Here is a 15331-nt window from a genome sequence, read left to right on the forward strand (position 1 = left end):
CCGCCCAGTCTCGTAAGGTCCTCTTGTAATTTTTCACAATCCTGTCGTGATTTAACGACTTTGAATAACTTTGTGTCATCAGCAAATTTAATTACCTCGCTAGTTACTCCCATCTCTAAATCATTTATAAATATATTAAAAAGCAGCGGTCCTAGCACGGACCCCTGAGGAACCCCACTAACTACCCTTCTCCATTGTGAATACTGCCCATTTAACCCCACTCTCTGTTTCCTATCCTTCAACCAGTTTTTAATCCACAATAGGACATTTCCTCCTATCCCATGACCCTCCAATTTCCTCTGTAGCCTTTCATGAGGTACCTTGTCAAACGCCTATTGAAAATCCAGATACACAATATCAACCGACTCCCCTTTGTCCACATGTTTGTTCACTCCTTCAAAGAATTGAAGTAAATTGGTCAGGCAAGATTTCCCCACACAAAAGCCATGCTGACTTGGTCTCAGTAATCCATGTCCTTGGATGTGCTCTGTAATTTTGTTTTTAATAATAGCCTCTACCATTTTCCCCGGCACCGACGTCAGACTCACCGGTCTATAATTTCCCGGATCTCCCCTGGAGCCTTTTTTAAAAATGGGCGTTACATTGGCCACCCTCCAATCTTCCGGTACCACGCTCGATTTTAAGGATAAGTTGCATATCACTAGCAGTAGCTCCGCAAGCTCGTTTTTCAGTTCTATCAGTACTCTAGGATGAATACCATCCGGTCCAGGAGATTTGCTACTCTTCAGTTTGCCGAACTGCCCCATTACGTCCTCCAGGTTTACCGTGAAGTCAGTAAGTTTCTCCGACTCGTCCGCTTGAAATACCATTTCTGACACCGGTAACCCACCCAAATCTTCCTCGGTGAAGACCGAAGCAAAGAATTCATTCAGTCTCTCCGCTACGTCTTTGTCTTCCTTGATCGCCCCTTTTACCCCTCGGTCATCCAGCGGCCCAACCGATTCTTTTGCCGGCTTCCTGCTTTTAATATACCGAAAAAAATTTTTACTATGTTTTTTTGCCTCTAATGCTATCTTTTTTTCATACTCCCTCTTGGCCTTCTTAATCTGCGCCTTGCATTTGCTTTGACACTCCTTATGCTGTTTCTTGTTATTTTCAGACGGTTCCTTCTTCCATTTTCTGAAGGCATTTCTTTTAGCCCTAATAGCTTCCTTCACCTCACTTTTCAACCAGGCCGGGTGTCTTTTGGACTTCTGTCTTTCTTTTCTAATTTGCGGAATATGTATGGCCTGGGCCTCCAGGATGGTATTTTTGAACAGCGTCCACGCCTGTTGTACAGTTTTTACTCTCTCAGTTGCCCCAGATAGACCAGATAGATAATCATATACCTGACATAGCCACATTTAAGCAACTTGCCTACATCAGAGGTAACACACATTAATCTGAAACAATATAAATAAACAATTACATGTCATATAAACAGAAATGGTGTAAATAGGAACAACAAACATAGTTTGAAATGTCTATATGCAAATGCCAGAAGCCTAAGAAATAAGATGGGAGAGTTAGAATATATTACACTAAATGAAAAATTAGATGTAATAGGCATCTCTGAGACCTGGTGGAAGGAGGATAACCAGTGGAACACTGTCATGCCAGGGTACAAATTATAATGTAGTGATAGGGTGGATCGAATTGGTGGAGAGGTAGCTTTGTATGTTAAGGAGGGCCTTGAATCAAATAGATTGAAAATTCTGCAGGAAACAAAACACATCTTGGAATCCCTATGGATTGAAATTCCAAGTGTAAAGGGGAAAAGGATAGTGATAGGATTGTACTACTGTCCGCCTGGCCAGGATGAACAGGCAGGTGTAGAAATGTTATTGGCAATTCGGGAGGCTAACAAACTGGGTAACACAATAATAATGGGTGATTTCAATTACCCCGATATTGACTGGGTAAGTGTAACATCTGGGCATGCTAGGGAGGTAAAATTCCTTGATGAAATCAAGGACTGCTTTATGGCGCAGCTGGTACAGGAGCTAACAAGAGAAGGAAAAATTCTTGACCTAGTCCTTAGAGGAGTGCATGATCTGGTGCGGGAGGTAATGGTGATGGGGCCGCTTGATAACAGTGATCATAATATGATCAGATTTGATATTAGTATTGGAGTAAGTATACACAGGAAATCCAATACATTAGCGTTTAATTTTCAAAGAGGAGACCATGATAAAATGAGAAGAACAGTGAAAAAAGACTTAGAGGAGCAGCTGCGAGGGTCAAAAATGTACTTCAGGCATGGATGCTGTTCAAAAACACCATCCTGGAAGCCCAGGTCAAATATATTCCATGTGTTGAAAAAGGAGGGCGGAAGACCAAACAGCCGGCATGGTTAAAAAGTGAGGTGAAGGAAGCTGTTAGAGCTAAAAGAAAATCCTTCAGAAAATGGAAGAAGGAAGTGACTGAAAATAATAAGAAACAGCATAAGGAATGTCAAGTCAAATGCAGAGCGCTGAAGCTACAAAGTAGTAAATTTAAAACGAATCGGAGAAAGTAATTAAATCTGGAATTCGTTGCCAGAGAATGTGGTAAAGGCAGTTAGCTTAGCAGAGTTTTAAAAAGGTTTGGACGACTTCCTAAAGGAAAAGTCCATAGACCATTGTTAAATTGGACTTGGGGAAAATCCACTATTTCTTGGTCTACCTGGACCTGCTGCCTTTCTTTGTCTCCCTTACCTTCCCTTTCCCTTCTTATCCTGTTCTCCCGCCCTAACTTTTGAAATGTAATTGTAACTGTATCTATTTTATTAGTTCATTGTAAGCCACTTTGGGGCTGCAAAACTGTGGCAAAAGGCGGGGTATAAATGAAATAAATAAATACATACATAAATAAGTAGCATAAAATGTTTTGGAATCTTGCCAGTTATTTGTGACCTGGATTGACCACTGTTGGAAATAGGATGCTGGGCTTGATGGACCTTTGGTCTGTTGCAGTATGGCAATACTTATGTACTTATGCCCCCACCTCACTCATTGATGCTATTATAGAAGGGCCTCTTTTCCAAGCTATCAAGTTGATAAAATGGTTAAAAAAAAGACATATTTAAAATATAAAACCTTACTTCTTTAGCATATTAAATCTTTTTCTGAGGCAAGTACAAGTCATCTGCTCACAGTTATGCTTCAATAATTAACCAAGCTAACCAGCTAAAAATACAAATATAATAGACATCTGCTCGCAGTAATACTTACCCAAGTGGCGACTTGTACTACAGAATTTTCTTGACTCATGTGATGCTTTGCATGTTTTATTTGTGGCAGTGCAAACATATGCACCATTGGTTCACTCCCTTATATGCGTAAGCAGGTAAATAGTGGTGTAGGTGGGCCTATTCACCAAGCTACCGCATTGATAAAATGGTAAAAAAAGAAATACTTCCTTATTTCTTAGTTGTTCACACCACCATATTGTACTTATCCCTCCATCTGCCCCCTAGGACAGTGCAGTGTCCTGACGCCGCCACCTTGTCTTTCAAAGCCCCCCTAGACTAGTCCAACGCCCCTCAGAGGGTGGTACCACCCACTTTAGGAATCTCTGCTCTAAACAGTTTATTTTATGTTTCTTTTCTCTTCATATCTCCACAGATTTTATGCTTGAACTGCTGCTTATAATTCATTATTGGATTAAGGTCTTCCTCAATGCAGCATGTTTCATTTGGATGTTTTGGATCTTCCTCTGTATCTTTGATCTTAATCCTTTTAGGTACCCGTCTGTAAAGGACATCTTTCTCAGTGGTTTTATTTTTCCTTCAGTGCTTTTTTTTCCCCAAGGAGGCATTATCTTCCTCCTCGTCCTCTGTCCCAGGATCTTTGTTGGTTGAATTGTGGTAATAATTTTGCTGCACAGTATTGTATTTCATTAATTTGTTATATCAATATTTTGTCCTTTTATATAGTTTATGGCGTAATTGATATTACTTTTCATACTCTTTACTCGGGTGTTATATTCACCTTGGGTGATATTTCCCTTTCCTGGAACCCAGTATGTTTTATGCATTTCCAAATAGGCTAGGAGCTCAGTCATTAATTTCTCCACCTCTAGATATTTCTCCTGTCTTTTTCCTCTTCTTCAGCTAACCTCTTAGCTTGTCCTTCATTTTTTCTCACTCTTGCAGTTCTGGATCTTCTCTCCATTGCTACATTGTCTTTCTTTCTAGTGCTCCATTCTGAGCTACCACCTTTCATCATCAACCTTTGGTTCTTATTATGTATGCTATTGATGTCAAAGCAAGATATGGATGGCCAAGAAAAAAAATCTCTGATTGAGCTGTCCAAAAACCGATGAGAGCAGTATCATTTCACACACCTCTTCCGCTCCTGAAGCCTTCCCACTGCTGCGTTCAACCACTGTGGCAACAGGAAGTTATGTCACAGGAACTGACTGTGGCAGCAGGAAGACTTCGGGACAGGCACTGGCAGCTGTGTATGAAATGCTACTGCTGGCGGCAACCTCTGGAGGGAAAAATGATGCCTTTACAGGTAAACACGGGGGGGGGGGGGGGGAGCAGATGAGGAAGAAACTGCTGACTTGCAGGATAGGGGATGGCAGGAGTGGGATACGGCTGCATCAGGCTCCTCAGAAGAAGGGCTAAGGTCAACTACATGAAACTATGTGATACATAGACATCAAAATGTGTGAGTTTGCCATGGGGTGGAGGGTTTGGGGGCAGAGTAAAAGGGTGAGTGTGCCATGGGGGGAGGGGGGCCCCGAGGTTTCCTTCCTACTAAGCACGGTAAGAGAAGGGCAGTGATGCTCTAACAGGTTTTTAGGGGGGAGGGAGAGCCTGTTGCTAAATATTTACCAGCACACCACTGATTGAAACAGAACCATAGAAGATATATTTTGAGAAAAAAGGGTTGAAATCTTTGAAGAAAAGCATAGCTTGTCAAATATTAGCATGATGGACTTTAATATTCTGCTTAATATGTCCCCCTCTGTCTCTAGCTTAAGAACATAAGAACACTGAATTGATAAATGCTGTGTCTGATTTAGGTTATGTACAAATGATTTCTGGATCTACCCATGTTCTAGACAATGCATTGATTTAGTGTCTTCATTTGACCATTTGCTCACTCATTTTAAATTGAGATTAGTAAGACAAGATAGGACTTGAATATGATTGCGAGTTTGAAATGAGACATATGATAAATTATTTATGCATAAAGCCTTTAAAAAGCCCAAAAGGGCAATTCTGTAACTGGACACCTGTATTTATGTGTGTCTTGAACATAAGAGCCATACTGGGTCAGACCAAAGGTCCATCTAGCCCAGTATCCTGCTTCCAACAGTGGCCAATCTAGACCACAAGTACTTGGCAGAAACCCAAATAGTAGCAACATTCCAGCTACCAATCCCTGGGCAAGCAGTGGCTTTCCCATGTCTGTCTCAATAGCAGACTGTGGACTTTTCCTCCAGGAATTTATCCAAACCTTTTTTAAACCCACATACACTAGCTGCTGTTACCACATCCTCCGGCAGTGAATTCCAGAGCTTAACTGTTCTTTGAGTGAAAAAATATTTCCTCCTGTTTGTTTTAAAAGTATTTCCTTGCAATTTCATTGAGTGTCCCCTGGTTGTTGAACTTTTTGAAAGAGTGAAAAATCGATTCACTCCTACCTGTTCCTCACCACTCAGGATTTTGTAGACCTCAATCATACCCCCCCCCCCCTCCAGCCATCTCTTCCAAGCTGAAGAGCCCAAATCTCTTTAACCTTTCCTCATACGGGAGGCGTTCCATCCCCTTTATCATTTTGGTTGCTCTTGTTTGAACCTTTTCTAATTCTGCTATATGTTTTTTGAGATATGGCAACCAGAATTGGTATTCAAGGTGAGGTTTCGCCATGGAGCAATACAGAGACATTATAATATTCTTGATCTCATTTTGCTTCCCTTTCCTAATGATTCCTAGAATCCTGTTTGCTTTTTTGGCCTCCGCTGCACACTAGGCAGAAGATTTCAATGTATTGTCTACAATAACACCTAGATCTTTTTCTTGAGTGCTGATTCCTAAGGTGGACCCTAGCATCAGGTAACTGTGATTCGGATTTTTCTTCCCAATGTGGGTCACTTTGCATTTGTTTACATTAAATTTCATCTGCCATTTGGATGCCCAGTCTTCCAGTTTCCTAAGGTCTTCCTGCAATTTTTCACTATCCACATGCGTTTTGAGAACTTTGAATAGTATTGTGTCATCTGCAAATTTAATCACCTCATTCGTCATTCCGTTTTCCAGATCATTTATAAATATTCCAGTACAGATCCCGACATCACTCCACTATTCACCCTCCTCCATTGAGAAAAATGTCCATTTAACCTTACCCTTTGTCTTCTGTCCAGTAACCAATTCCTAATCCATAGAAGGACATTGCCTCCTATCCCATGACTATCACAAAGTAGCAGTCCTTATGTACATAAGTGCACTACACACTGTTCTAAAAGGTAGCTTGTAAATGCTTTAGCATGTAACTACAAGGGAATGTTCATGTGGGCGGAACATGGGAGGGGCATAGGTGTGGCTCCAATTTACACACATAAATTATAGAGTACTATAGTTTATGAGCATAGAATGAAAGAGTTAGGTGCACCCATTTACACTTGCTGTTGACCTGGCATAAATGATCACACCTAACTTTAGGTGCGCTGATGTCAACTTTTACTAGTATTCTATAACAGCGCACAAGATACCGTTATAGAATTAGTGTGCAGCTTCAGCACGCCTAACTGGGGAGGCACCCAGTTATAGAATTGCCCTGAAGTGTCTTAAGCGTGGTATCATATTGGAATGTGGATCTTAAAGTGACAGGCAAGGTGATGGGAGAGAAAATGATAGAAGAGTTGGAATTTGGAGGATAAAAAAAAGTTAGAGATTATGATAGATTTTATTGTCAGCAATTGTATCAATCCAGAAGGGCTTTTATTAACAAACGGTTAGTGGAGTTTGAGGACAGCTCTTATCAGTTGTACTGTTTAGTGGGTTATTTAATAGAGGATGGAAATGCTAGTGATGAATGTCAAGTCACTTACTTTAGATTCATTTTACCCATAGCTGTACACAAGTCACGGATGACCATTATGATGCAAGACATCTACATGTACACAAAAGGGCATGCCTGTAAGCTCTAGAAGCTTCAAAGTAAAAATGCTATCTGGACTCTTATCAGATTGCATCAGCAATGTGAGGACCACTATCTAGTTGTTAAGAAAACATCTATTATAAGTATGCAATCTTGCTTTAACTGACATTTCAATATTGTATTTCTGTTATATTTAACAGGGACAAGCTGTAGAGAACTTGAAAGCCCAAGCTCTTTGCTCCTGGACTGCAAAAAAGGACAACCACTTGAACTTTTCCAAAAATGACACCATTACTGTGCTGGAGCAGCAGGAAAACTGGTGGTTTGGAGAAGTGCGTGGACAAAGGGGATGGTTTCCTAAATCCTATGTCAAGATCATACCTGGCAGTGAAAACAAGGCAATTGAGTGCGTGCAGTCTTAACTATTTCAGGAACATTTTACAGATGTTTCTAGTTACTAAAGTCGCTCCCAAACTACAAGACTTTAAGTTTAATTGTTTGTGAGCGGCTACTTTGATTTACATCTCGTTTTCTAATCCTTGTCTCCTAAATATGTGTGTTGATTGTCTGAAATGAGTTATGAAAACAACACATCTTAAGCCTTCCACCCTTTTTTCAGTGTGGAGCCTGTGGCAAATCTGCCAGAAGAGGCCCTCAGCCAAGATTGAAGGGGTGGTGTCCTCTCAGGATCATCTGCCATTGTGTTAGATGTCTTCACTGCATGGGCAACTGCAACTGTTGGCCTTCTGGCATACAAGAGCAGGACATGATGGTGGAAATATCACAGTAGTGTAGGCCCTAGGGAAATAAAACCAAATTTCACTTTCTTTAGGATGACCCTGGATATCAGACTCACAGAACATCTCCACACATGCAAACTGCTGGTATGTGTCTTACTTTGCAACTTATCATCAGAGAGACGCATTAAATAGTTACTTCATATTCTAAATGAAACAATCATTATCTCCGAGGTCTGGGCCCATAGCTAATGCCATAGAACTGCACACTTCAGTACATTTTAGATTTCCTCATTTATCTGAGCTGGTCAACCTGGATGCTCTACAGGACAGAGGAAGGGATGGATGGAAGACAACTGTTACAGTTGTGACAGTTTCTGCCAGGCAATGAGCAATGCCAAGAATGCATTTCAGAGGAGGTACCCCTCTAGCTTCCTAGACCAGATGTCTGGAAAGGGAAGAAAGTGAAGATGGTCAGACTAGATAAGATTTTTTTTTTTAATGTTTTCATTTTTAACCAACATGAACATCACTGCCTATGTTTAAGGAATGCCCAGCTCTGTTGATCTTATTCCCTTCCCAATATAAATTACTTTTAAGAAACCAGCATATAGGGGCTGATCACTCTGACACAGCCACATGTCTGCCTATATGTGCTCGACAATTCATTCCTTTGACTCTTTTTGGTGCCAGGGTGCTAAAGAAGAAATACCACTAAAGAAAACTGGCAGGTTCACAGCCATAATTATCGGAGACTGACTTGACTTTCACTGTTTGCAGGCACCTGTTTTCAAGTTCCTACCTCAGTTGTTGCTTCCCTATCTCTGTTTTAAATATTTGAAATTGTCTACATGTCTCTTTGCTTTGAAATCTGAATTTCCTTCTCTGTCTTTTCATTTTTAATATTTGAAATGGCCTCTTTATTTAGCGGTTGTAAAACTTGCTAGAAAAAGTCCTTTTCTTTTTATTGTTACAAGTTAACTTGACTTCGGTTTGTGTGATTGTATGTTTTTCTAGTTTAATATGGTTTAGTTTGAGCCTGGTTGGCAGATCATGTCTCTATATGAAGCATTTGAATTAGAGATATATTCCTACCCTATCCAGTGTCTGCTTTTTAAAAATAATCTTTCAAGGATCTAAGTAAAATGTTGGTATAGGGATTTTTAGAAAATTCTTTAAATACAAGGAAGAAGTTATCAAGGTGTAGTAAAAGTTGGGCTTTTACCGCACCTTGATTTACCACAGGAGTCAACAACCTTTGGTATTGCAGTACCGTAGATTCCTGACTCCCAAGGTATATGCATAATGCCGATTGCAAACAGCCTTGCAAGCAGCATTATGTCACAGTCCTAGGAACATCAGACTGCAAACCTGCAGCCCAGATGCTCCTGGGCAACATATTTGTGTAGTGGCATCTGGCCCTTCCCCCAGCACAAGCACCTCCCTGAGACCCCCCCCCAACATGAACACCTCATTCTGATTCTTCCACCAAATTAAGTTCCTCTCCCCAACCAACCGAAGCCCTTATATGGAAATGTGACCCCCTAGAGGTAGTAGCATGAGACTACCATTAGGGGTTGCTGGTGCCATTTTGGATTCTAGCTCTGGCAAAGGCAGAAGTGACTGGGCATTGCTTCTGCCTGGACTCCACTAGACATCAGGGACCTGTTACAGTATGCACGAGTTGGGGGGGGGGGGGGGAGTCTATTTGGAGGGAGGGAACCTGATCTGGGGTGGAAAATCAGGATGATGGGGAATTTAGGCTAGGGAGCTTATATTGGGGGGCGGGGAGCACCTTATTTGGGGAGGACCTCAGTCTCAGTGTCCACTGCAAGCCGTATTATAGTATTTACATAGTCATGAACTGCTTTACATGCATTTTCATGTTTTGCATTTCATTACTTTCTATCACAGGGTAACCTAAATAACACTGCATTAGGGCAGAGAAACCAGCGTTAGAGCACTAACATGTGTTAAAGGACAAATAGCAGGATTAATGCAGTAACACAGCTTGATAACTACCTCCCTTAATATGGGTATTACACACAGAAATTAACACAATGACTATTCAATGTAATTATTGTAATGGTCTAGTTGTAAAGGGTTCTATCTGAATGTCAAAGATTGCCCCTTTTAACTGCAGCTACTAGCTCTGAAAATAGAATTGACTTAGTTTAAGGAAGAATTGGCTGATATTAAAAAAAAAAAAAAAGCCTTCACTTTATAGGTCCCAGATAATATAACACTCCTCCAAAGAACCCAGAAATATAGGAATAGATAGGTAACAGTTGATTCTGATAAAATCAGAACTGTGACATAGGAGGAATAAGTTGAATATTGCTATTTGTGTTTAACAAAGCCAAACTTAGTTCGTTTTTATTTGTCTGCAGGACAGAAGATGTTTATGCATCTGTAAACAAGAAGCCCAGCACTAGTACCTGTCCACAAGGCGAAGGTAAGAGGAGATGTTAATTTAATTTAATCACACATTTATGTCCTGCCCAACCAAAACAGTGACTTGAAGCAGATAACAGTTCAGAACATTACATAAAAACACATTTACAAACTAATAATGTTTGCTATAAAATGCACAACTACAGAAAGAAAATTTACCAATGGATTGCCAAATATAAACAAAGTATATCTTTCCCTTTTTAAAATAAAGCTATAGAAGCATACAGAACTGCAGAAGTATATTATTGTTAAACATTTATTCTCCTGAATAATATTTCTTAAATAACCATGTTTTTAAAGGGTGACAGAACTGCATATAACACATTTCTTTATGTAACAATAATGGCAATATATTCCAGCATGCTGTCTCTGTCAGACTTGTGAGTTCGTGTACCAAGTAGAGTGCTGCTGAGCCCGGCACTCGGACCAGGTTCTGCTTGGCGGCCAGTCAACCCCGGGTTTCACCTGCGCTAACTGCCGTTCCCCAGAGGTTGAGCCCCTAGGTGTGGGCAGCCTGTAGGGCTTACGAGACGGAGCAGGAAGCGGGGTGGTGAACGTAACGGCCAGACAGGCAGCAGGCAAGAGAGTGATCCAGGTACAGTCAATAGGCAGGCAGCAGGGAAGGGAGTAATCCAGAAACAGGCAATGTTAACAGGCAGGCAGGGGAGTAATCCAGGTATAGGCAATGTCAATAGGCAAACAACAGGCAAGAGAGTAATCCAGGCACAGGTAAAGTCAATAGGCAGGCAGCAGGTCAAAAGAGTAATCCAGGTACAGGCAAAGTCAATAGGTAGGCAGCAGGTCAAGAGAATAATCCAGGTACAGGCAAAGTCAGTAGGCAGGCAACAGGCAAGAGAGAAATCCAGGTACAGGCAAAGTCAGCAACGAGGGACAAAGTAGAGAAGAAGCACACTACTGAGCAAGTAACATCTACCAAAGTAGAAGCTGAAGCATGGAGTCCAGGAAGAGCTCAGCTGATAAAGTGCTGGTGTCTGGCATCAGCCAGGGACCAGCAGGGAGAAGCAGCACAGCCATAGGACAAGAGCAGGGGAAGGAGGAACCAGAAGACCAACAGGAGAGAAGCAAGGGAAGCCAGGCAGAGAGAGAGCAGACTCAGGTGCGTGGAAGCAAAGCAATCAAGGAGCCTGGAAGCCAGGCAGAGAGAGAGCAGACCCAGGTGCATGGAAGCAAAGCAATCAAGGAGCCTGGAAGCCAGGCAGAGAGAGAGCAGACCCAGGTGCGTGGAAGCAAAGCAATCAAGGAGCCTGCAGCCAGAGAAGAACTACACACACATGGCTCAGAGCTGTGCTTGTCGACGGGACCCCGCCCAGCCTGAGGATGCCACTTGCGTTGAGGTAAGGGACATGACAGTCCCCATGCCTTCCAGTGATGATCTTCTCCAAAGTCACTAATCTAAAATCATTCAGTAAAGGCAATCATGTCTTAAATTGCTCCTCTGATTGCAATGAACATGTTGGAATATACATAACAACCCACTTATTCATATATTTAGGCACGAGACCCCATAAGATGTTAAAAATATAAGAAGTTAGAATTCTAATATATCCTTAATTGGGAGCTAATATAAAGTTACATTTAGAACTTCCAAACTTTCTCTTCGCCACTACATTCTGTAGAAATTTTAGCCATGTTAATTGATAATCCGATAGGCCAATTAATACACTGTTGCAGTAATTGAGGGTTGACATCTAGATAAGATCTGGTCAACTTACTACTACTACTACTATTTATCATTTCTATAGCGCTACCGGACATATGCAGCGCTTCACACTTGAACATGGAGAGACAGTCCGTGCTCGATAGAGCTTACAATCTAATTATGATAGACAGACAGAACAAGTAAGGGATAAAGGTTAGGACAGACAGGACATATCAGGGATAGGGGACAGTTGAAGGGTTAGGTTTAGGAGTTAAAAGCAGCATCGAAGAGGTGGGTTTTTAGCTTAGATTTGAAGATGGCCAGAGATGAGGCTTGACGTACCGGCTCAGGAAGTTTATTCCAGGCATACGGTGCAGCAAGATAGAAGGAACTTAATCTGAGGAGGCTAACTGTATACTTTTTTGATCAAATAATTCAAATGAGAGTCAATGGGCGGATTGGAGTCCAGAAAAACCTCCAATAGATTTGTTTCTTAACGTAATGGTATCTGAATATCTGCAATAACTGGGGAGTCTAAGGCTTAGGATCCAGCTTATCCCCAATCCATTTCAATTTACTTAAAATTCAGTTGCATATTTTGCCTGTGTTACTACTGATATAACCCTTCTCAAGTTATCTGTTTCAGCATACAATTAAAGCTTCTTTTAGTTCATTCTGAGCTCCTTGCTACCTCTCCTTTCTGATCTCTTCTACGTCCTTCATGAACACCGATCCTTGAATAAGTTATTCTCACCTATTCTGCTTTCCTCTGACAGCACCCAACGCTTTGCTTTCCACCTTACTGCACCGTATTCTTGGTATAGACTTCCTGAGCTGGAGTGTCAAGTTCCCTCTCTGGTCTTTGCAAATCCAGTATAACGGGTTGAAAAATGCACATTGTATAGTGAGATACAATGGTGTGTTTCCCCTTCCTCTATTTGTACATTAAGCTAGGTCTGTGTGGGAGACTGGGTGGGGAGAGGCATGTTAAAGCATGTCTCTGTAGAGTTGCAGGGGCTGTGTGGGTGAGTGGGGGAAGTATGTGGAGGACTGGTGGTGTATGTAAATTGTATATCCCTGTGAGTGATATGGAAACAGTATACTTGTGTGTCTGTGAGGCAGAGTGGATGGTGTTCTGCTTGGGTGAGGTGGGAGACTGTGTGTGTATCGGGGTGCACCATGTGGGGGGGGGGGGGAGGTTGGATTGTTTAGATATTAAATGGTGTGTAGCGGGATATAGAGGTTTTAGGCAGTGGAGGATGCATGTTTCATTGTGTTTTTACTACTGCTTTGCCTTCCCCATTATTTCACCTTTCCATTGTTCCCCATTACCCCTTACATACACTCCCCTATTTCTATCACACCCCTTCCCCTTGGTACTACATACGTTTCCCTTCTCCCTCTATATTCACTGCTCTTCACTGCAGTCTGGCACTGCCTCTCCTTTTGGGCAGACTGGATGGACCGTTGAGGTCTTTAGCTGCCGGGTTTAGGATCCCCATGGCACAGACAGTTCCTTTTCTTTACTGCATTCGCCAGCACAGCTTTTTTGGTGCTGTGGGGCTGGGATCCCCACAGCACAGTTTTATATTTTTCAGCACTGCTGTTGGGCACTGCTTCTCCCTCTAGGACTGTGGGGCTTGGGATCCCCATGATACTATCTTGTGCTGGTAGATCCTAGAATCTCTTCTGCTCCACTTTATGCATAGGTTTGCTTGCTTTGTGTATGAACAGGTAGATCCTTCCCAGTAGATACTGTGTCAAGAGCGAAACGCTCTGGTGAGGGACGTTATGGTACTGGGGCCGCTTGATAACAATAATCATAATATGATCAGTTTTAATATCAACCTTGAAGTAACTATACACAGGAAATCAAATATGTTAACGTTTAACTTTAAAAAAGGAGACTATAATAAAATTAGAACGGTGGAAAAAAAAACTTAGGGGGACAACTGAGAGGGTAAAACTGTACAACAGGCATGGACGCTGTTCAAAAATACCATCCTGGAGGCCTAGGCCAAACATATTCCACTAACTCCAAAAGACAGCCAGCCTGGTTGAAAAGTGAGGTGAAGGAAGCTATTAGGGCTAAAAGAAATGCCTTCAGAAAATGAAAGAAGAAACCGTCTGAAAATAACAAGAAGCAGCTTAAGGAGTGTCAAAGCAAATGCAAGGCGCAGATAAAGAAGGCCAAGAGGGATTACGAAAAAAAAAGATAGCATTAGAGGCAAAAAAACATAGTAAAAAATTTTTCGGTATATTAAAAGCAGGAAGCCGGCAAAAGAATCGGTTGGGCTGCTGGATGACCGAGGGGTAAAGGGGGTGATCAAGGAAGACAAAGACGTAGCGGAGAGATTGAATGAATTCTTTGCTTTGGTCTTCACCGAGGAAGATTTGGGTGGGATACCGGATCGGAAATGATATTTCAAGCGGACGAGTCGGAGAAACTTACTGACTTCACGGTAAACCTGGAGGATGTAATGGGGCAGTTCAGCAAACTGAAGAGTAACAAATCTCCTGGACCAAATGGGATTCATCCTAGAGTACTGATAGAACTGAAAAATGAGCTTGCGGAGCTACTGCTAGTGATAAGCAATTTATCCGTAAAATCGAGCGTGGTACCGGAAGATTGGAGGGTGGCCAATGTAACGCCCATTTTTTAAAAAGGTTCCAGGGGAGATCCGGGAAATTATAGACCAGTGAGTCTGACGTCGGTGCCGGGGAAAATGGTAGAGGCTATTATTAAAAACAAAATTATAGAGCACATCCGAGGACATGGATTACTGAGACAAAGTCAGCACAGCTTTTGTGGGGGAAATCTTGCCTGACCAATTTACTTCAATTCTTTGAAGGAGTAAACAAACATGTTGCTTTTTAATATATTTATAAATGATTTAGAGATGGGAGTAACTAGCGAGGTAATTAAATTTGCTGATGACACAAAGTTATTCAAAGTCGTTAACTCGCGACAGGATTGTGAAAAATTACAGAAGGACCTTACGAGACTGGGAGACTGGGCGGCTAAATGGCAGATGACGTTTAATGTGAGCAAGTGCAAGGTGATGCATGTGGGAAAAAAGAACCCGAATTATAGCTACGTCATGCAAGGTTCCACGTTAGGAGCTACGGACCAAGAAAGGGATCTGGGTGTCGTCGTCGATAATACACTGAAACCTTCTGCTCAGTGTGCTGCTGCGGCTAGGAAAGCGAATAGAATGTTGGGTATTATTAGGAAAGGTATGGAAAACAGGTGTGAGGATGTTATAATGCCGTTATATCGCTCCATGGTGCGACCGCACCTTGAGTATTGTGTTCAATTCTGGTCGCCGCATCTCAAGAAAGAATTGGAAAAGGTGCAGCGAAGGGCGACTAAAATGATATCGGGG

The 15331-nt window shown here is 41.8% G+C and overlaps 1 protein-coding gene across 3 annotated transcripts in view; it reads left to right on the top strand.

The window, feature by feature from the left end:
• Positions 1 to 15331, top strand: part of ITSN2 (intersectin 2) — a 353877-nt gene that overhangs the window by 212297 nt on the left and 126249 nt on the right. For all 3 annotated transcript variants that reach the window (XM_030198794.1, XM_030198795.1, XM_030198796.1), the window contains exons 22-23: positions 7295 to 7500; positions 10222 to 10286. In XM_030198794.1, coding sequence (XP_030054654.1) covers positions 7295 to 7500; positions 10222 to 10286 — 271 coding nt within the window. The remainder of the gene's footprint in view (positions 1 to 7294; positions 7501 to 10221; positions 10287 to 15331) is intronic.

Source organism: Microcaecilia unicolor, chromosome 3 (genome assembly GCF_901765095.1).
Source record: "Microcaecilia unicolor chromosome 3, aMicUni1.1, whole genome shotgun sequence".
NCBI lineage: Eukaryota > Metazoa > Chordata > Amphibia > Gymnophiona > Siphonopidae > Microcaecilia > Microcaecilia unicolor.